At 30.6% G+C, this 20,077-nt stretch overlaps 5 protein-coding genes across 5 annotated transcripts; 2 read left to right on the top strand and 3 right to left on the bottom strand.

Annotated features, from left to right (window-relative positions):
- Positions 1 to 275: 275 nt before the first annotated feature.
- LOC145742718 (uncharacterized) lies at positions 276 to 3,462 on the top strand. The gene is made up of 3 exons (XM_082560502.1): positions 276 to 1,715; positions 1,867 to 1,998; positions 2,213 to 3,462. The coding sequence occupies exons 1-3, from the start codon at positions 1,667 to 1,669 to the stop codon at positions 2,398 to 2,400; spliced, it is 369 nt and encodes a 122-aa protein (XP_082416628.1). The 5' UTR covers positions 276 to 1,666; the 3' UTR covers positions 2,401 to 3,462.
- Positions 3,463 to 5,445: 1,983 nt separating this feature from the next.
- LOC145743180 (large ribosomal subunit protein mL45-like) lies at positions 5,446 to 11,624 on the bottom strand. Its single transcript, XM_082561090.1, has 11 exons — positions 11,534 to 11,624; positions 10,784 to 10,888; positions 10,081 to 10,188; positions 9,880 to 9,979; positions 9,081 to 9,185; positions 8,503 to 8,572; positions 8,039 to 8,188; positions 7,583 to 7,753; positions 7,123 to 7,224; positions 6,079 to 6,300; positions 5,446 to 5,621 (listed from the first exon to the last, which is right to left on the bottom strand). Exons 1-10 carry the CDS (start codon positions 11,595 to 11,597, stop codon positions 6,085 to 6,087), a joined length of 1,191 nt encoding a protein of 396 aa, XP_082417216.1. The 5' UTR covers positions 11,598 to 11,624; the 3' UTR covers positions 5,446 to 5,621; positions 6,079 to 6,084.
- Positions 11,625 to 11,791: 167 nt separating this feature from the next.
- LOC145743437 (uncharacterized) lies at positions 11,792 to 12,410 on the bottom strand. Its single transcript, XM_082561395.1, has one exon. The coding sequence runs from the start codon at positions 12,229 to 12,231 to the stop codon at positions 11,947 to 11,949; it is 285 nt and encodes a 94-aa protein (XP_082417521.1). The 5' UTR covers positions 12,232 to 12,410; the 3' UTR covers positions 11,792 to 11,946.
- A 111-nt stretch (positions 12,411 to 12,521) lies between these two features.
- Positions 12,522 to 14,059, bottom strand: LOC145743024 (mediator of RNA polymerase II transcription subunit 30-like). Its single transcript, XM_082560882.1, has one exon. The coding sequence runs from the start codon at positions 13,181 to 13,183 to the stop codon at positions 12,674 to 12,676; it is 510 nt and encodes a 169-aa protein (XP_082417008.1). The 5' UTR covers positions 13,184 to 14,059; the 3' UTR covers positions 12,522 to 12,673.
- Positions 14,060 to 14,976: 917 nt separating this feature from the next.
- LOC145743152 (uncharacterized) lies at positions 14,977 to 19,160 on the top strand. The gene is made up of 10 exons (XM_082561059.1): positions 14,977 to 15,410; positions 15,772 to 15,852; positions 16,234 to 16,352; positions 16,427 to 16,935; positions 17,428 to 17,583; positions 17,825 to 17,898; positions 18,176 to 18,243; positions 18,308 to 18,426; positions 18,591 to 18,663; positions 19,030 to 19,160. Exons 1-10 carry the CDS (start codon positions 15,009 to 15,011, stop codon positions 19,073 to 19,075), a joined length of 1,647 nt encoding a protein of 548 aa, XP_082417185.1. The 5' UTR covers positions 14,977 to 15,008; the 3' UTR covers positions 19,076 to 19,160.
- The last annotated feature ends 917 nt before the right edge of the window (positions 19,161 to 20,077 follow it).

The raw sequence follows: 20,077 nt of genomic DNA, 5'->3' as shown, positions 1-20,077 counted from the left end.
ACAAGTTTATATGTAAGCAAAAACATTAATAAGATTACTAATATTAAATTAACATTTAAAGTCATGTCAATAATATTTTTATGTCTAGTTAGAATAACCGTTTATTTGTAGGGTTATAAATATTTACTGGTTTTTATAACTGTATAAAACATCATTCTAAAGGATACTTAGTAAAGTGGTTTAGCTATACTGTAAAAATTGGGAATTTTTGGTAGAAATTTTTATTATTGTGGTTTTGCGGGTGGTTTGATAAGGATAACATTTAAAATAAGGGGGATTGTATTTAAATTAATTCGAATATTAACCATGGGTATTTTTTAAAGCATGATTTTGTGGGGGAAAACAATTTATTGAATATAAAAAAGTGTGGTTTTTCTAGTTAATGATGGTAAAGGTTAATATATAGAAAACAATTCGGGGTTTTAACAGAAAAAATTTTTTTTTGTCTTGTTATTAACGTTGTTTTAAACAGAAGATAGTCACTTTTTTAGATCCATAACTGCTAAAGTTAACTTAAGACTAGGTCCGGGTAACCGATGTTACTTTAAAGTTCAAGTTTCAAAGTCGGCCTTCCCACATAGAGGATAAATAAATAAAAATTCAAATTTTGAATAAAAGTTTTTTTGTTTTAAAAATTCATTCAAATCCACAAGTTATATTAAAAAAGCCTCGCTAAGAACCTATTTAGTTTTTAAAATGTCAACATATGACAACTAGACCGACAAAAATGTCGTTTAATTGAGGATATTCATGTTACAGTGTCAGGAAAGTGCAATAAAAACTAAATACAAATGTCAAATTTGGCATATTCTAAACATTTTAGAAAATTTTTAGCGTTAAATTAGTTTAAAATATCAAATACACATTTTACAATTTTCAAATTCTCCCGAATATGACGTCACAATCACGTGTGTTTTAATACAAAGGTGTTCACGTGACCCACTTACTTTAATCCCAGGGGTATAAAGCTCTTAACTATGACGTCACATAAAAGCATTTGTTATTTAATTTAGTAAGCGGATAGTGTTGTCAATTTATCATTAGTAAACAAGGTAGTTGTAGTTAACATACAGAAGAGATAGAGTGGCAAAAAATTACCAAGTTTGGGAATAAAAGTTAATTTTTAATGAGTTTTAAATATATTTTGAAATAGTTTTATAGTCATCTTTTCTTGTGGGTAATTTTAAATATATTTTACTACATATTCAACTGTTATTTACATTTTAAAATGGTCTGGTGTAATATTTAATTAAAATTTATTGTTAATCCAAAAACCACCTCATAAAATTGTTACTACTTTTATCACAAGTAGGCAGTTGTTGACACAGATATTTTTCTTACATTTATTTATACTCGATGTGAGAAAGTTCAACTTTACGACCTTAACATAGAGTAACATTATTTACCCCGACTCAGTCTCGAGTTGCCTTTGTCAGTTAGTGGCTCTATAGAAGTATACAGCATAAAAGTAGTGGGGATCAAACCCAGGACCCGGTGTAGTGTAGTAAGTGTTCTGACCACTACACCACGATGCCGGATATAAAAATATTTGAACCAAATTTGCATAAAAAGCAAAAAAACGAAATTGGTTAAATTTGATTTTTCTATAGATTTCTGTTAATCATAAAAACTTAGACGTAATAATATTTTGTTTGTGACGTCACAAATGGTTAACTTTGCTATCGACGACGAAGATTTTGGAGAAGCAAGCGGGGGTAAGTTTAAAAATTTATTTGATTATTTCAACAATGGCCTATAATGTCACCTATTTAAGGACAATAAAAAAAGCTATTTTAAACAAAGCGGTTTCTTTATCATACTATGACGTCATAATTACAACAATGACCTTACAATTATATGTTACAGGTGCAATAATGGATGACGTCATAATGAATAAAACGCTGTTACAAGAATTTCGAATATTGAACAATAGTTTTATTCCAGAAAGCGAAGATCTGCCTGTGCCAGCTAGAACAACAAGCACAGCTATTCTAGCAGGTAATGACGTAGTTTGGGAATAGTGACGTCATATAATGCGTTGTGTTTCGGTTAATGACGTCACAATATTTACCTTTTGTTAAAAACAATGATTTCATTTGTATTCCGATATTTAAGTATCAAGTAATTTTGGTAAATATTCATGTTGTTAGATGTGACGTCATCTTTAGTTTTATATTCGTCATGACGTCATCAAAATTTTTTATTTTTTTAGTTGTAGCTGTTGCCGCCTTTCTCGGTTTGTTTTTGTTTTTCCTCGCCACGATTAGGTACCGATTCGGCCACAAGGGGTCGTATTTAGTGCGTGAGTTTCACACCGACTCAAACGGATATAAGCGAGGACAAACTACGAAAGTTGTGAACGTTTACAACTTACCCGCACAGAAAGAATATTATTTGTAAAATCAAATTTTTTTTGTTTTTTTTTGTAAATTTAACATTTTTTATTCCTAAATTTTCAGTTCAACTTTTATATATCTTTTAACCCAAAGTTGTAAACATTTTGAGTTTTCCTGGGTGACTATTTCGGTAATGGACAAGTGCTTTTAGGGTAAATGATTGTCGTTTTATTACACTCTACACAAAAACGCTGTTTTACCGAGTACTAAACATTTTCTAGAATATTTTATAACTTAACTTCCCGGATTTAACCGAAATTTAAATCCTTTTACCTAAAGTTAGGTTAAAAAATAGGATTTTAATAAATTTCGGTAAAATGTCAAATTTTCGAAATTTGGTTTTCAAATAGTTTTTGTTAATATGGACAAATACCGCCTTAGTAAAACCCACAGTTAAAAAATTGAATTACAACACTTTTGTTTGTGTATATCTTTATCCTCGTTGTGGGAAAGTCGAATGTGTGACTTAAACATTAGGTAACATCAGTTACTCCGACCAGTCTCGAGTTGCCTGTGGCAGTTTGGGATATTTTATAGATTATAATTGTTTGACAATAAAGCTGCTGATTAAGTGCTTAAGTTTGATACTCGATAAAACCCCTAATTATTTGAACCAATACCATTTTTAAGATTTTTTTTTAAAACAAATATATACGGTACTTGTGCTATCTGTAAACATAGAAACGTTGTATTATAACGTATGTAGATTATAAGTTACTGCCATTCAAATATTGTTGCTTTTCTTTCTTATTTAAGCATGTCCAGTACCTCGCAAAAATTAAAATTTCGAAAATGGTTCAACAACAAAAAAATAATATTTACATTTATCCAAATTTCTTCTTATATTTTGACAAAATAAAAATGATTTTCTTAAATATTAGTACCAGTAGTTCTAAAATTTTAAATACTTTATTATTTAAAAATACTTTTAACAATCTCTTTTTATTGTTTTATTGTTGTTGCTTCATTAATTAGATCGTTATATTTGGTTTTACAATATAACGTTGCTACTTTGTATGTTTTAATATTGTTGTTTTTATATATAAGCTTCTAAATAAAAAAATAATAATATAGATTTATTTAGTAGGGCAATACTAAAGTAAGGGATATGGAATAGTGCGGGACCCTATGTAATCGTTAAAGAGAATATGGCCTACCCAATTAAAAATACTTTAAAAGTAAAAAATGTCTTATCTAATATGGCTAAATATTGCTTTTTATGCTAAGTTTGTTTTCTGAAAAAAAAATTTTAAAAAAGGTACAACAAACGGCTCAGAAAAGGCAAAATAAGGTTATTTCTCTATGTCTGCCAGCATATGATATTACGATGATGACGTCGTGCGTCACATGCCTAGCGAGCGTAAAGACTTTCCCTATTTACAATATTTACCTTCAAATCCCGATATCTTAAAAACTACTGGACCAATTTTTAAAATAATGGTATCCTCGTGCAAGTTGGAAAAATTACAACATAATTAAAAAAGAAACTCTACGATCGAACCATCTCTTTAACAAAAATTTGCGAAATGCTGGCGAAACCGCATTTTTGTATACTTTAATGCGGGAAGAATACGGTATTTACCTAAACTGCTAAGATATGATGCAAAATCGACTAAAAAGCGCAAGGGAAGACTAGGGAAAGTTAAAAAAAATTCCGTGCTTTTTAACATACAGCTATTTTTTTTAACGTTTACATACGGCCTCGGTATTTTCCCCACCCTGGAACTTTCCACATTTAGTACTACTCATTTAGTGTAACTTTACGAGTACGCCTAATATTTAATAAACAATTTTAAAACACTAAAACTGGTGGTCACAACTCGTTTTTCTTTATAAAAAAATTAAGACCTGTCTCTTGTATCACGACCAAAAAGTCCAAGAAAACGTTGTCGCAACAAAAATAATTATAAAGGACCAACAAATATGACGTCACAAGGTATTTTGTGATGCCCAACGATAAGCCAAAGTTGAGTTTTTTTGGCTCTTCATTTAGTGACGTACTTAAGCCCTGTTGACACCGGGCTTAATGGCGAATTATGTGGCATTGGTGCGACTCGAACCAGAAACCTTTTGGTGTGTTTAAGCTATCTGTAAACGCCAGGCTTAAGGGCGAATAATGTGGCATTGGTGCGGCTTGAACCCGAAACCTTTTGGTGTGTTTAAGCTAACTGTAAACACCGGGCTCAAAGGCAAATAGTGTGGCATTGGTGCGGCTTGAACCCGAAACCTTTTGGTGTGTTTAAGCTAACTGTAAACACCGGGCTCAAAGGCAAATAGTGTGGCATTGGTGCGGCTTGAACCCGTAACCTTTTGGTGTGTTTAAGCTATCTGTAAACACCGGGCTCAAAGGCAAATAGTGTGGCATTGGTGCCGCTCAAACCCGAAACCTTTTGGTGTGTTTAAGCTATCTGTAAACACCAGGCTCAAAGGCAAATAGTGTGGCATTGGTGAGGCTCAAACCCGAAACCTTTTGGTGTGTTTAAGCTATCTGTAAACACCAGGCTCAAAGGCAAATAGTGTGGCATTGGTGAGGCTCAAACCCGAAACCTTTTGGTGTGTTTAAGCTATCTGTAAACACCCGGCTCAAAGGCAAATAGTGTGGCATTGGTGAGGCTCGAACCAGAAACCTTTTGGTGTGTTTGAGCTAACAGTAAATGCCAGCTCAGGGGTGAATAGTGTGGCATAGGTGAGGCTGAGGCTCGAATGCGAAACCATACGGCTCGTAATCCAACCCCATAACCGGTTTAATACATTATACTTTTTTTTTAAAACAAATACAATAAAGCTTATTGATTAATGTATATAAATAAAGATGCATCTTTATTTATAGAGTTTTAATTAAAAAAACTCTTGTTTTTGGTGCGCGGGTAATTTATCATTGGCATGCTTTTGTTGAGACTATATTACAACAAGCGGTTGAATGGTAGGCTAAAGGTCGGATGGGTTAAAAATGTATCTCATAAGACTGTTGTTCAACTAATGTAAACTTGTTTAAACCAACACCCTTTTGTTGGTAATTTTTACAAAAAAATATAACAAAGTTTTAACAAATTTATTGGTAGCAGCATTTTCAGAGTTGGCATGTCATGATTTTCGATTTTAAAACTTTTTAGAATATATTTTATTTGAATTTTACTTTTTAGTTTGTTTTAAATAATAAGCAAGGAATTTCCATTTTTTAAATGACTTTTAGGTCATGCCATGACTAAAAAAATTTCCAAAAATCTAAAAAATAAAAAAAACATTAACTAAAAATTTTATATAGTTTTAAGTAATAAAATTATGTAATTTTTTTTTTTTTAATATATCTTTATCCTCAATGTGGGAAAGTCGAATGCGCGACTTAAACATAAAGCAACATAAGTTACCCCAACCCAGTCTCGAGTTGCCTGTGATAGTTTGGGATATTATAGATTAAAATTGCCCGGTAATTATGCTGCTGATTAAGTGCTGGCTCAGCAGAAGTTTATACTGTTTATAGCGCCTTACTCAAGGGCGCTACAGCATGAGAGCAGTGGGGATTGAACCCACGACCTCATGTGTGGTGTGTGTAATAATAAAGTTTTTTTTTTAAATAAAATAACAACAATATACGAATCATTTTTTGTTTTTAATATTTTTTTAAAAACTTTTTTACCAAACTTAGTTCAATTTTAAATTTTTTAAACAAACTAAAATTTACCTTTTTTCATTCGTCTCTCTCTTTAGGTGGGTAGGGTAATTTTCCTTCTTCTCTCATTTTCAAAATTTTCTCTTTTTTTATTCTAACCTTCTTCTGGACTTTACCCTTGATTTTCAAGAAAGGAGCATATTTTCTTTTAATCATTCGTCTTTTAACTTTCCGGCGGTGATATCTTTGACCTTGACGAATTCTTTTTAACTTCTCATAAATTTCTAAAACAATCTTGAAAAATTTTTGAATTTTAAGAATTTGAAATGAAATTATTTTAGCCAATAAACAATTAAACTATAATAACTAAAACATGCTTAATTAACCATTAGATCCTGTGATTAATTCCTATTGTTGGTATGTTAAAAAACAGCATAAGTGTTGTTTTCTCTATATTTATTCATCCTCGATGTGAGAAGGTTAAATGCACGACTTAAACAGTCTCGAGTTAACTTTAGCAGTTTGGGATATTATAGATTATAATTTTCCGATAATTATGCTGCTAATACCGTTTATAGCGCCTTATTAAGGGTGCAACAGCATGGAAGCAGTGGGGATCGAACCCTAGGTCTTATGTGGCGAAGCCAAGTGTTTTATCCTCAAGGATGTCAACAGTGTTATCACAAACAGCTTCGTAAAACAATTTCAACATTTGGACAACAACACAAAATTAAAAACAACCAAAACGGGCAACTTAACACTTGATCAGGAATAACATTTTACCAGCAGCATGGTGTAGTAGTATCAACACTTGCTACACTACTTGAAATTCTGGGTTCAATCCCCACTGATCTCATGCTGTAGCGCCCTTGAGTAATGCGCTATAAACGGTATAAACTCCTGCTGAGCCAGCACTTAAAAAGCAGCTTAATCATCAGGAAATTATAATCTATAATATATCAAACTGCCACAGGCAACTCAAGACTGGGTCGGAGTAACTGATGTTACTCTATGTTTAAGTCGCGCATTCGACTTTCCCACATCAAGGATAAAGATATATACAAAAAAATAATAATGTGACAGTGACACAATTTAACTCAACAATATGTTACTCACATGGCGTTGTGGGTAGTAAATATACGGATTTATTTTCTTTTCTTCTGTTCTCCACTCTGTAGCTTCTTTAACCAATTCATGAGGCTGGATAATTGCTTTGGTCTAAATATAAACAACATCCCATAAAATAAACCGGATTTAAATTCTAAAAAATATGGCAATATCTAAAAAAAAAAGTGGAAAAAAGAGTAGGATTTCAGCTTTATAGAACTTTGGTTTAATTTCTACTAGAGTTGAAGATTTTAAAAGCTCCCATTAATATTAGGGGTCCAATACCCACTTAGTTATCGGTTCTTCACTAAGTTCTTTAGTTTAATTCCCCTAGTCATTTTTGCAAATTAATATATTTAACAAATTGTTTAAACTTTTACAAGAAACCAAGTTTACAGATTTGCAAAATGCCCCAAAAAAACAGAAAAAAATAAACAATTTACAAAATTTAAAAAAATAAAAAATATACCTGCACAATGGGTTCCTTTTCATATACATCAGTAGGGACTTTCCCATGAATCCTCCATACCCCATAGGGGTTTACTAGGTGGCGCTCAAACACAACGTAATCGAGAACATTACGTGGACTGTCGGGGGCGCCATACATTAATCGACCGTATCGATCATAAACTGCAAGGGTCTAAAAAGTAAAAATAATTTTAACATTTTACTAATCTTTTAATTGATTTAAATTTTTTTTGCATGGTGTATGGTTAAATAAATTTTTAAAGTTTAACTTTATTTAAAATTTTTTTTTTAAACAAATATTAAAATTGTTTTCTTATATATTTTTTAAGTAAATAAAATTAGTTTTTTAATTTTTTTATAATTTAATATTAATTTTTTTTTTTAGTTTTTATTTGTAATTATTGTCATTTTTTAATTTTTTTTTAAACCTTTTTTTAATCTTAAATCTTGAGATTACCTGTTTAGAATGAAATCTGACGGTGACTTGAGCAAATAAATTGTTTTCCTCAATCAACGGAGCAACCAACATTTGTGTCACACGGGGGGCCTCGATTGATTCGATAAATTTCCACTTTAGGGTTTTTCCCTCCAGGCCCTCAATCATTTCCTTAAAACAAAAAACAAAAATTTAAAGCACCTCAGAAATTCTGGAAAACAGAAAAAATAAAACAAACAGCATGGAGTAGTGGACAGAACACTTGGGGTTTCTACATGAGGTCTTTGGTTTAATCCCCACAAACGGTATAAACTTCTGCTAAGCCAATCCTTAATTCACAGCTTAATTATCGGGCAATTATAATCTATAATATCCCAAACTGCCACAGGCAACTTGAGACTGGGTCAGGGTAACTGATGTTACTCTTTGTTTGGGTTGTTAAGTTGACCTTTTAACATAAAGAATAAGGATATATATTAACTTACTGGATAAGCATGCTCTGTGACTAATTGATAAAGTTTTTCTTGGGTCTCTTTCTTTTTTACCATTGTCCAACTACAAACAAACAAATGAAATAATTTTAAAATTTAAAAGTCCAATAATAAACAAGTTTCTAAATTAAACAGATGGCTCTGGGTGATACGGCCTGGTTTTATATTCAAGTATATATTGTTGTAAGAATATGTTTTAATTTTTTTAAATTTTGGTGGTAAAGTAAGTATGCAATCTTAGTTTGAAACTTTGGTTTAAAAATAGGGTTCTGTCAACACAATTTATTAAAAATAGGGATTATACTTTTTAATGTGATTTTTTCAGTAAAACATTTTGCGTGTTTTATTTTAAAAATGTCACACAGAAAATCTAAAAATGGTCTAAAGTTAAAGCCACACACTTTAAAAAAGTCACATACTTTAAAAAGTGTCAAAGCCACACACATTAAAAAATTCACACACTTTAAAAAGTGTTAAAGTCACATACTTTAAAAAGTGTTAAAGCCACACACTTAAAAAAAGCCACACACTTTGAAAAGTGTTAAAGCCACACACTTTGAAAAAAATCTTACTTTTCAGTATTGAGTAAATTGTGGGTTTCAACATAAATATCGTGAGCCTGAGGTGGAAATCGTTGTCTGTGGAAATTTGGAACGTGTTTCTTAATTTGCCTGTAACTGAAATTTAACAAATTTAGATTTATTTCTTGATGTAAGAAAGTGAAGTTAATATCCTAATTAATTTAACGTTAATTATTTTTAAGCTGGTATAAAAATAAATAAATTTAAAATTACAAACATTGATTAAAATACTTTTAGAACACACGGCTCTACTAAATTAAGTTCAGGGTTTGATTCCATATGCTTCAATGCGGTATCATTTTAAAGTAAAGCCCAATATTTGGTGTTTATAAACTTTTTTGAGCCCCAACAACAAAACATGATTTTTTTTTATATAGCTTTATCCTTGATCTCGGAAGGTCAACTTTACAACATAAACATAGAGTAACAATCGTTACTCTAACCTAGTCTCGAGTTACCTTTGGCAGTTTTGACTAATATTAATTATAGTTGTTTAATAATTAAGCTGTTGATTAAGTGCTGGCCCAGCAGGAGTTTATATTGTTTATAGCACCTTACTAAAGGACACTAAAGCATAAAAACAGTGGGGATTAAACCCACGACCTTATGTAGTGTAGATGGTGTACTGACTACTACACCACGCTGCCGGTTCTTAATAATATCAAACTGCTAAAGTTAATTTAAGACTTGGTCGGGGTAACAAATGTTACTTTACTCAACCTTTTCACATCGAGAATAAATTAATCTTAAAAACGTAAAAATTAAATTTTAAAGCAAAAAAAATTATTACTATCTCATCATAGATAATGTGTGTCCAATTTCTTTACGTGGTTGCTTCAACATTTGTTTCAATCTCTTTTCTTCCCTTATTGTTTGGTCATAAACATGGACTAAAACAAAACAATTTTAATTGTGATATTTTAAATAAGACTTTCCAACAGAATATATAACCACCGGCATCATAATTGTTACATTATGACATCATACTTACTAGAGCAAGAGGCATCAACTGCTCTGTTATTAAGACCTCGTGGGTATCTCCATTCTTTGTAGTTAGCTGCAGCATATTGTCGACTTTTTTTGAAATATTTAGTATAGCCTAAAAACATTGTGAATTTTAAGTGCGAAAAATATCTTTATCTTAGATATGTAAGGTCGACTGCACATTGCACAACCTAAACATAGGGTAAAATCAGTTACCCTAACCCAGTTTCGTGTTGCCTTTGTCAGTTTGAGATAACATAGATTATAACTGCCCAATAATTGAGCTGCTTATCAGGTGCTGGCTCAGCAAGAGTTTATATCGTTTATAGCGACTTACTCAAGTGCGCTACAGCATGAAAGCAGTGGGGATCAAACCCAGGACCTCAAGTAGTGTAGCAAGTGTTCTCACCACTACACGGCACTGCTAGTTTCTACACCAGCTGCCGGTTTTAGATTTTAATGCAGAAACTTTATTTTTTAAAGTTTAATCCCCACTGTTTTCATGCTGTTGCACCCTTAAGTAGGATTTAAATATGATATAAGTTGTTTAAACTTCTACCGAGTCAAAACCAACTAGCAGATTCATTATCTAGCATTTATTATCATTAGGGACTGGGTCAAGGTGACAAATGTTACACCACGTTAAGGCTGTAAAGTAAGCCTTTTCATATCAAGTATAAAATAAACATAACAAAAATATAAAGTTTTACTTGTATTTTCGATTTCCTTTCTCCTTAGTTTTTCTTTGTAGGTATCAGCCATCCCTCTTGCTTGTAATATCGACGTTGTTATTGGTTTGTATTGGAGCAGATATTCTGTTAAACATAAATACAACTAATCATTAAAGCCTTTCATACATTTTGTGTTTTTTTCATGAAAAGGTTTAGATTTCAAATAGTTAATTTATTAAAAAGCTTTTTTTTTAGTTAGACTGAGATTTTGTTTTTTTTACAAAATTGGAACTATAATATTAATTTTCAACAATCAACATTTACCGGCAGCGTGGTGTAGTAGTAAGAAAACTTGTTACACCACACATAAGGTCGTGGGTTCAATCCCATTGATCTCATGCTGTAGCGCCCTTGAGCAAGGCGCTATAAACGGTGTGAATCCCTGCTGAGCCAGCACTTAATCAGCAGCATAATTATCGGGCAATTTTAATCTATAATATCCCAAACTGCCACAGGCAACTCGAGACAGGGACGGAGTAACTGATGTTACTCTATGTTCAAGTCGCGCATTCGACTTACCCACATCGAGGATAAAAATATATACAAAAAAACATATTTGCAAGAACGACAAATAGACACAATAATCACAAATAAAACTTTTTAAATAACTTGCATAACTTTACCCCATTTGTTAACTAGGTTTTGTGTGATCAATAAATAAGTTCAGTTTTATTATATAAAAAAGTAGCATTTTTAATTCCACATTGAGGATAAACAAACAAAACTTACTTTTATTTAAATGCTGAGGACATCTTGTGGCTTGTGTAAAAGTTAAAAATATCGATCGATTCATCTTTATTTCTAAACTTTTAACATTTTTATCTTAAAACAATAATTTATAGATTTAATATTAGAAATTTTAGGTCATCAAAAACCTCAAACATTTTTTAAATAAATAAATATTTTAAAAATAATTGTTTTTTAGTTTTGAAGTTAAAAATACGTAAATGATAATTTAAAAATATTATTTATAAAGTTGCTTTAAGCGTTACTGTAAAAAGGACAAAAAAAAAATAAATGGCTATATATAATTGAAAATAAACAACAAAAAAATTAACTCAATAAATATGCCTCTTACATTAAAACTAATACAATTCTATTTTAAAAAAATAAAAATTCATAAATAATAAAAAACAAAAGTTTTATAATTTTCCTTCTGATTTCATTTTTTTATGTTCTTTTGCTAATTCTTCTTGAAAATTTGAATAAAATCCATTTTTTGTTTTTGGCTCCTGCGTCGATATTCGCTTGACCGATTCTTTTAGTTTATCCTCGATTTTAATTGATGATGTCATAGAAGAGGATAAAAACTTGTTATACGCTCCAACGCTGATCTGCGCAGCTCGTCGAACCATTCTAGTTTCTGATAACCATTCAATTGTTTTTGTATTGTTTAAAAGAATGTTTAACAATCTTTTAAACGGCATTTTTAACAATTTTTTTAGGAAGATTTTTAATTTTAATTTAATTTACACTTTAGATAGCAATAGCAATGTTTAAAAGATGTTAAAATTTTTTTTAAACCCTCCTAAAATCTTCTTAAATGTTTCCAAATGTTCGTAATCTTGAGCATTAATTTATACAATATTCAGTTTAGGTTTTAGGCAGTTTCTAAACAAATAAAAAAAACAGTTAGTTTAACTAAAAATTAAAAAAATTCGTAAAAAAATTATACTAATTATCATAGAAGTATTTTAGAAGTAAGTTGGTCCTAAAACAACTAAACAAAAAGAAAATTATTTTACTGATACATTTTACAACTAACAAAAAACACATTTCAAAATGCGTTATATTAAAGTTAAACCTTTGTCGTTTTAAAAAATATATATACAAGTCAAATTGAGGATAAAATAATTTTTAATATTGTTGTCAAGTCATGCATGACAAACTAGAATTAATATTCCAAAGAAGTTCGGTCATTAGAATAATTATTTTTTCAAGTTCTTGATTTTTCTCGCGAACTTGATTTTCTAAATCGCTTTTTCTCTTTTGTAACAATTGAATCTTCTGTGAGTTGACAATCGAATCTTTATCAAACAATTCACTCGTTGTGAGGTCAGTGTACGGAATAATTAAACCATTGCTTGTGTGGTCCGAGCTCTTTTTTTGACACTCGTTATAAATGACTCGCAATTTTTTAAAAAGGTTTTCCATAACTGAAAGTAACTCTTGTAATTTTGAAACACAGTTTTTTGCATTTCTCAGACCTTGTGCCGTCCCCAGCGGCAACTGCGTCAGTTTTAAAGCATGGAAAATTTCCTGTGCTTTTTGAGCAATATCTTGAACAGTGTCTTGTCCAGCTTGATAAAGTGAAACTGGGTTAATATCAATGGAAGTTTGAGATTTTATTTTAACCTCATGGGGTACAATGTTGGCCATTTTTATAAAGTTTTTTAAAACTTTAAAGAAAATTGTCTACTCAGTTATTGAATATTTAATCTCGCTTTATGTAATAGTATATTAAATCAATTATAGAATTAAACTGGTAACATAAAAAGTTTTAAAAACATCTGGTTATACCAAAAATAATGACTTTTAAAAACAATATTTTCCAGGACTGAAAGGTAAACTTTTCATTAAAAATTAAGGCATTTTTCAAAGTTAAAAAGTTATTAAACTATGGTTAATCGAAAATGTTATTTTGGCGAGAAAATTGCGTTTTCAGGCATGCCGTTTTAAAGTTTTTTTTTTTTTTTTTTTAGTATATATCTTTATCCTCAATGTGGGAAAGTCAAATGCACAACTTAAACGTAGAGTAACATAAGTTACTCCGACCCAGCCTCGAGTTGCCTGTGGCAGTTTGATATATTATAGATTATAATTGCTCAATAATTGTGCACCTGATTAAATGCTGGCTCAGCAGGAGTTCGTACTGTTTATAGCACCTTACTCAAGGGCGCTACAGCTGTACAGCATAAGAGCAGTGAGGATTAAACCCACAAGCTTATGGTGGTGTAACAAGTGTTCTTACCACTACACCACGCTGCCGGTTCAATTAAACTAGGGTAAATAAAAAATATTATTTTAACGATAAATTACGTATCTGGCTGTCTGGGCATTTAGTTTTAAAGTCTGAGAGGGAGATACCAAACCAAAAAAATGCTAAAAAATCAACTCGAACAAAATCAAAACACTGCTACTATTCAAAACATAAACCGCATTATACTTAATTAAAATATATGCGTAATATTTAGTTTATTAATTAACTTATCTTCTTGCAATTATATTTCAAGGACTTTAATGTAAATAAACGTGTTTTTCTTCTGTGTTAATCACGTTAAAGTTAATTATTTTTACACCATCATTCCTTTTATGTTTTTATTTATCCTCGATGTGGGAGATGCAACTTACTGACCTTAACTTAAAGTAACATATTTAATCCTGACGCAAGCTTCAGTTGACTTTGGCTGTTAAAAAATATTCTTAATTATAATTAACAAAGGATGAAGCTGCCGATTAGTTTTTGATTGAGCAAGCGTTAAATTTTGTAGTCTTAAATTTTTTTTACACTATTTAAGTATAATTAAATTGCTTAATTTTAATTAAAATTTTTTTTGCAAAAAAGAAGTTGTTTTGACTTTAAAATAACATTTAAAAAAATCAAAAAAAATGACGTCACACTAAAAAATTTCCGCCGTCCATAAAAATGATCCGTATTTTACACGAAACCCACATTTTTTTTCTTCAAAAATTTCAATTTCTTTCTTTTTTGCGAACATAAATAACATTTTAAACCAAGTTTAGCGTTAAAATTATTGTCCTTAACGTTCTTAATTCTTAGTTTTTTATTTGTTAAGTATTTTTTCTCTAAATAGTTATTTTATTTTAGGTGTATTCGGTTTACAAAATCTTTTAAATTGCGCAACCAAAAATTTAGAAATTGTAATCTTAAATTTAACTCTTAAAATGTTTAATCAACAACCTGCATCTTTAAGTATTTGTTAGTTTAAAAATCAATTTGTTTTTATTTTCGTTTTTTGTTAATAAATTTTGTAGCAAAACTAGTTTTGGTCACGTGACTTCGTGCGTAATATTGTAAATTGATTTCCGATTTAACTATCCTGACTATTACGTTTAAAAACAAAACACTTTATTATAAGACCACCAAATTAACAACATTTAAATAAAATCCACAAGTTGTTTAAATTGTTTGCTTCTAAAACCAGATTTTAGGAGAACAATGATGTTTATTGTGATTTAAACAATGGCAACAAAGCCAATGCCTAGGATTAGAGCTGGTATGTCGGGTGCACCATTAACTTCTGTCGTTGAACCAAAAAAACACATTTCAATGAGTAATAAACTAAAAATCGAGGATAAATCCACTGTATCAGCGAGTTTCGATAAATTTAATTATGTTTCTGTAACGAACACTGTACCAAACGACAACTTTGTGCAAAACGAGGTCAAAAAATCACCGGAAACATTCGAAAATTGTGAGATACCGACTCATAATAAAACCGATGAGTCGGATAAAAACATTTTTGGGATAATGACGAAAGATTTGGAGCAAAATGAGATTAAACCAGAAGCGATGGATACAACTAAAGTTGAGAATAATGAAGAAGGGGAGTTAGAGAGAATAAAACAACTTATGATGTTACAGGTTTATTATGTTTATTCTTTATTTTAATTTATTCTCTCTTAAGTTGTGTTTTATTTAGTTGGTTAGGTCCCCATAAAATAAACAGCATTAATCCATTAATTCAAGGGATCCATTTTTTCATGCGATCCCTCTTATCCTATATATAATATAGGTACCGCTGTTGTTCTTTTTTTAAACAGGATTATTGTAGCAATTGTCATAACAGCAGTGGGATTCAAACCCCAGATTTCTGTGGTATTGTGTGGTTATTTTAACAAAGTACAATATTTAAACCAGTTCATTAAAAACATGTTGTTTACAAACTGGTCAATTTTAAAGTAGTTTTTGTTAACTTAATATTTATAGTGTTATTGTTTCACAGGTTTCATTGATTGGACGACAACAAGATTTATTAAAACTAAGAGACAAAGAAATTCTTAAACTGAAAACAACTAATCAAGCTGTAAGTGTTTAAAAAATAGTTACACACAAAACTAAATAATTAGTAACGTTTGACTAAATTAGAGTAGCCACGAAGGCTGTATTTTTTTTTGTATATATCTTTATCCTCGATGTGGGGAGATCGAATGCGCGACTTAAACATAGAGCAACATCAGTTACTCCGACCCAGTCTTGAGTTGCCTGTGGCAGTTAGGGATATTATATAGATTATAATTGCCCGATAATTATTCTGCTGATTAAGTGCTGGCTCAGCAGGAGTTCGTACCGTTTATAGTGCCTTACTCAAGGGCGCTACAGCATGAGAGCAGTGAGAATTTAAGTGTTCTTACCACTACTAGTATATTGGATGTATTTAATTTTAGCAACCTTGTTTTAATTTCAGTTGAAGAGTCGAATGGATAGAATGGGAAGAAGAATCTCGTTGTCACGACGAAATTCTCTCGATCCTATAAACGCTCTTTTAGATGCAACAAGTGAACAACAAAATAATGAGAAAAAAACGTAAACAAAAACTTTTTTTTTTAAATGTAAAAAATGATTTATAATTTTTTGGTTTAAAAAATATTTTTTATTAGATTTGATGACCTCCAAATGACCACTGACCTTGGCTTATCAAGGGGAACTCAAAAAACTATTGACCCTGGATTAAAACCCATAAATTTACCCCAAAATGTAGACAATTGTTCCACCCCTGTTTCAAAACCATCGAAAAAGCGGAAAAAATCACGAAATGAGAACCCCGATAAAACTAACGACTCATCAAAAAATATCAGTTTATTTTCACCCATCAAGTCCCCTAGTGGACAAAACCACATTCCGGTGCCGATATCATTTATCGAACGATGCCAAAACGAGTTAATATCGTCATTCACCAATCCATTAATAACTAAAGATGGTACTAGCCTGGATTCGAACCTAGGACTTAAGATCTGCGAACGATGTCCGCACTGCACCGTCATGGCAGCAGAAATTACACAACTTATAATGATGGCAAATAACAGTGACCTCAACTCCTCCTCTGCTGATAGTGTTAAAGTTGCAACTGATTTAAATGAAGAGGTTATAGTACAACCGGTTGTAGCAGGTAAAAAAATCAACCAAGAAATAATTTACATTAAATTAATTTTAAATTAAAAATTAGTTTTTGTTGCACTAGTTCTGATAGCATTAAGAAGAAATAAATATTATAATGGACCAGTTAAAAACACAGTTTTTTTTTTATATATATCTTTATCCTCGATGTGGGAAAGTCGAATGCGCGACTTAAACATAGAATAACAACTGTTACCCGACCCAGTCTCGAGTTTCCTTTAGCAGTTTGGGATATTATTAATTATAGTTGCCCGATAATTATGCTGCTGATTAAGTGCTATAGCTCAGCAGGAGTTCGTACCGTTTATAGCACTTTACTCAAGGATGCTACAGCATGAGATCAGTGGCGATTGAACCCATGACCTCATGGTGGTGTAGCAAGTGTTCTTACCACTACACCACGCTGCCGGTTAGTTTTATGGTTTAATTCATTCTTTTGTAATTTAATTTTGCTACTAGGAATAAGAACTTAAATATTTCGCAGATAAACCTGAAACTAAAACAGCAAAAAAGGCTGAAGTTAAGAAATTATTACTGCGAACCCCCCACCCTTACCATCGTGAACATTTATTCCATAATATCAACAACTTTCCTATAATGGTTGAATGGAATGATGTTAAAAGCAAGGACAGTATGTTAAGTAAGTAAATCATTATTTCTGTTATTTATTAACCTTGCTTCTTCACAAAAATGATCTTTAATAAAAAATATGTTTTCTGACAGTAGCAGTATTTTTTTGGCACTACTTCTAAAGAATGTAAAATGGCTTAGGGTTTAAAGATGGGTCATTGAGTTTATTTAATCCAGTATATTCTATAGATACCCTGTTTTAGCTTTAAATTTTTAAAATTAATATTTAATTTAAAATGTTTTGTTAATAGTTCCAACATGGAGGTTGAATGAAATAAAAACAAATGTTGAAAACACCATAGACCCATCAACGAGTAGAATTGAGGTAATTAACAATTTTTAGGTAAAATGTAATTAACTAATTTTAACCGCGTAGTGTAGTGGTAAGAACACTTGCTACACCACCATGAGGTCGTGGGTTTAATCCTTACTACTCCCATGCTGTAACGCCCTTGAGTACGACGTTATAAACGGTATGAACTCCTGCTGAGCCAGCATGTTACTCTATGTTGAAGTCGTGCATTCGACTTTCCCACATCAAGGATAAAAAAATATATAAAAAAAATTCATTAATATTAAAAGTTTTTTCTTTTTATCTTTAGGACACAACAGATGATACTTATACAAAGAGACATACCAAGTTTGAACTAAATGAAAAAAGACGGAAAAGGTAAAAAAATCAAATATAAAAAAAAAATTTTGTAAAAAAATAAATTTATTTATTTAACCACTAGGTGGGACATACAACGGATTCGAGAATTTCGCTACAACGAAAAACTTCGACAAAATCTTTTAAACAAAGAACAGCAGGAAAGTGGATTTCTAGAATCTTTTCTACCTACTTTATACGACAGTAAGTTGATTATGATGTCATAAAAACTAGTGTGTTATTTTTGTTTTTTAACCCACAATATTCAATTAGTTTTTTTAACTAATTCACTTTATGGGTTATGGTTACAAGGGTTATACTTTGTACAGTAATATTTTGAGTTGAAATTTTATTTTTTTTACTTTTAGTTGACAAAGTTGAAATCAAAGAAGATTTTCCAATAAACTGTTTTGGTTATTCAATTCCAAGTCTAACACAGAGGTTAGTTGATAAACAGAAGTTTAAAATTTGCATGTAACTGGCAGCGTGGTGTAGTGGTTAGAACACTTGCTACACTACAAAAGGTCCTGGGTTCAATACTCACTGCTCCCATGCTGTAGCCCCCCTAAGTAAGGCGCTATAAACCGTATAAACTCCTGCTGAGCCAGCATTTAATCAGCAGTTTAATCATTTGGCAATAATAATCTATAATATTCCAAACTGTAAAAGTCAAATCTAGACTGGGTCAGGGTAACGGATGTTACTCTATGTTTAGACCATAAAGTCAACTTTTTTGCACATTTTTTTTAGTTTTCCGACTTGAATTTTTAAATGTTAAATACTAACTAACTTGTTTTATATTTTTAGTGAATTTAAACTACCATGGAATGCCAATGTTCAGAAGAAAACGTAATCCAATTTAAAATCAGCAAATTTTTTTCTTTTCAATGACAAATCGTGGCATTTTTAATAAAATTTCGTTTGCACGCAAAACCATGTGTTGATTTGTAATTATAATAAGCTTCAAAACAAAGTGTACTAGCAAATATATTATTAAACAATTACTGAATAATGAAATAGTATGGAGTATGCCATTTAGTTATTCTTGTGGACTGGCTTATAATATATATTAGTAGAGGTAACATAACCAAAATTTTTAAGGAAAAACCTTAGGTCAAGTTTGCTAAAAAAATATAGTTTTAAGACTGTTACCACCAACTTCAGTAAAATAGATTTAAAATATGTTAATATGTTAAATATTATTAAAACTTAATAATATGCAGTTGTTATTCAAAAGACAAACCAATATATGACTATTAGGTTAACAAATAATAAAGATAGTGCCCACAAAAAGTAAATTATGTTTAAATATTAAATCTAAACATAATTACCTTATAATAATCATGAGAAATGTTTGTTTAATACCACATAGGATGTTTGGTTATAATATAGCATATAAATATGTAGGTTATATAATTAAAGCCTTGTTTAGGTGGAATGATATATTGTTAAACAACTATACTTTAAAATGAACAAGTTAGTTTTAAGTTTGGTGATTTTAAGTTTAAATGTTGCAAATGGGCAACAATGGTATACATATGAGGGTGTAGAATATTACTTTGGACCACTTTTTTTAAGTTATGACATAGCAAAAACAAAATGCACAGAATTGAATGCTATGTTAGCAACTCCTAAAACTTCTGAAATTCGCAGTTTTATTCAAAAAAAATTAACTTCAATTAAAGGTGAACAAAAATAAAATTTATTAAATTTTATTTTTTTTGTTTTGCATAAAATTAACTTAACCTAATACCAATTAACTTAACCTAATATATAAAATTAACTTAACCTAATATATAAAATTAACTTAACCTAATACCAATTAACTTAACCTAATATATAAAATTAACTTAAC

Source organism: Corella eumyota, chromosome 2 (assembly GCF_963082875.1).
Source record: "Corella eumyota chromosome 2, kaCorEumy4.1, whole genome shotgun sequence".
In the NCBI taxonomy this organism is placed as follows: domain Eukaryota; kingdom Metazoa; phylum Chordata; class Ascidiacea; order Phlebobranchia; family Corellidae; genus Corella; species Corella eumyota.
The sequence above is the reverse complement of the archived record's forward strand: the minus strand, read 5'-3'. Positions and strand labels throughout refer to the sequence as shown.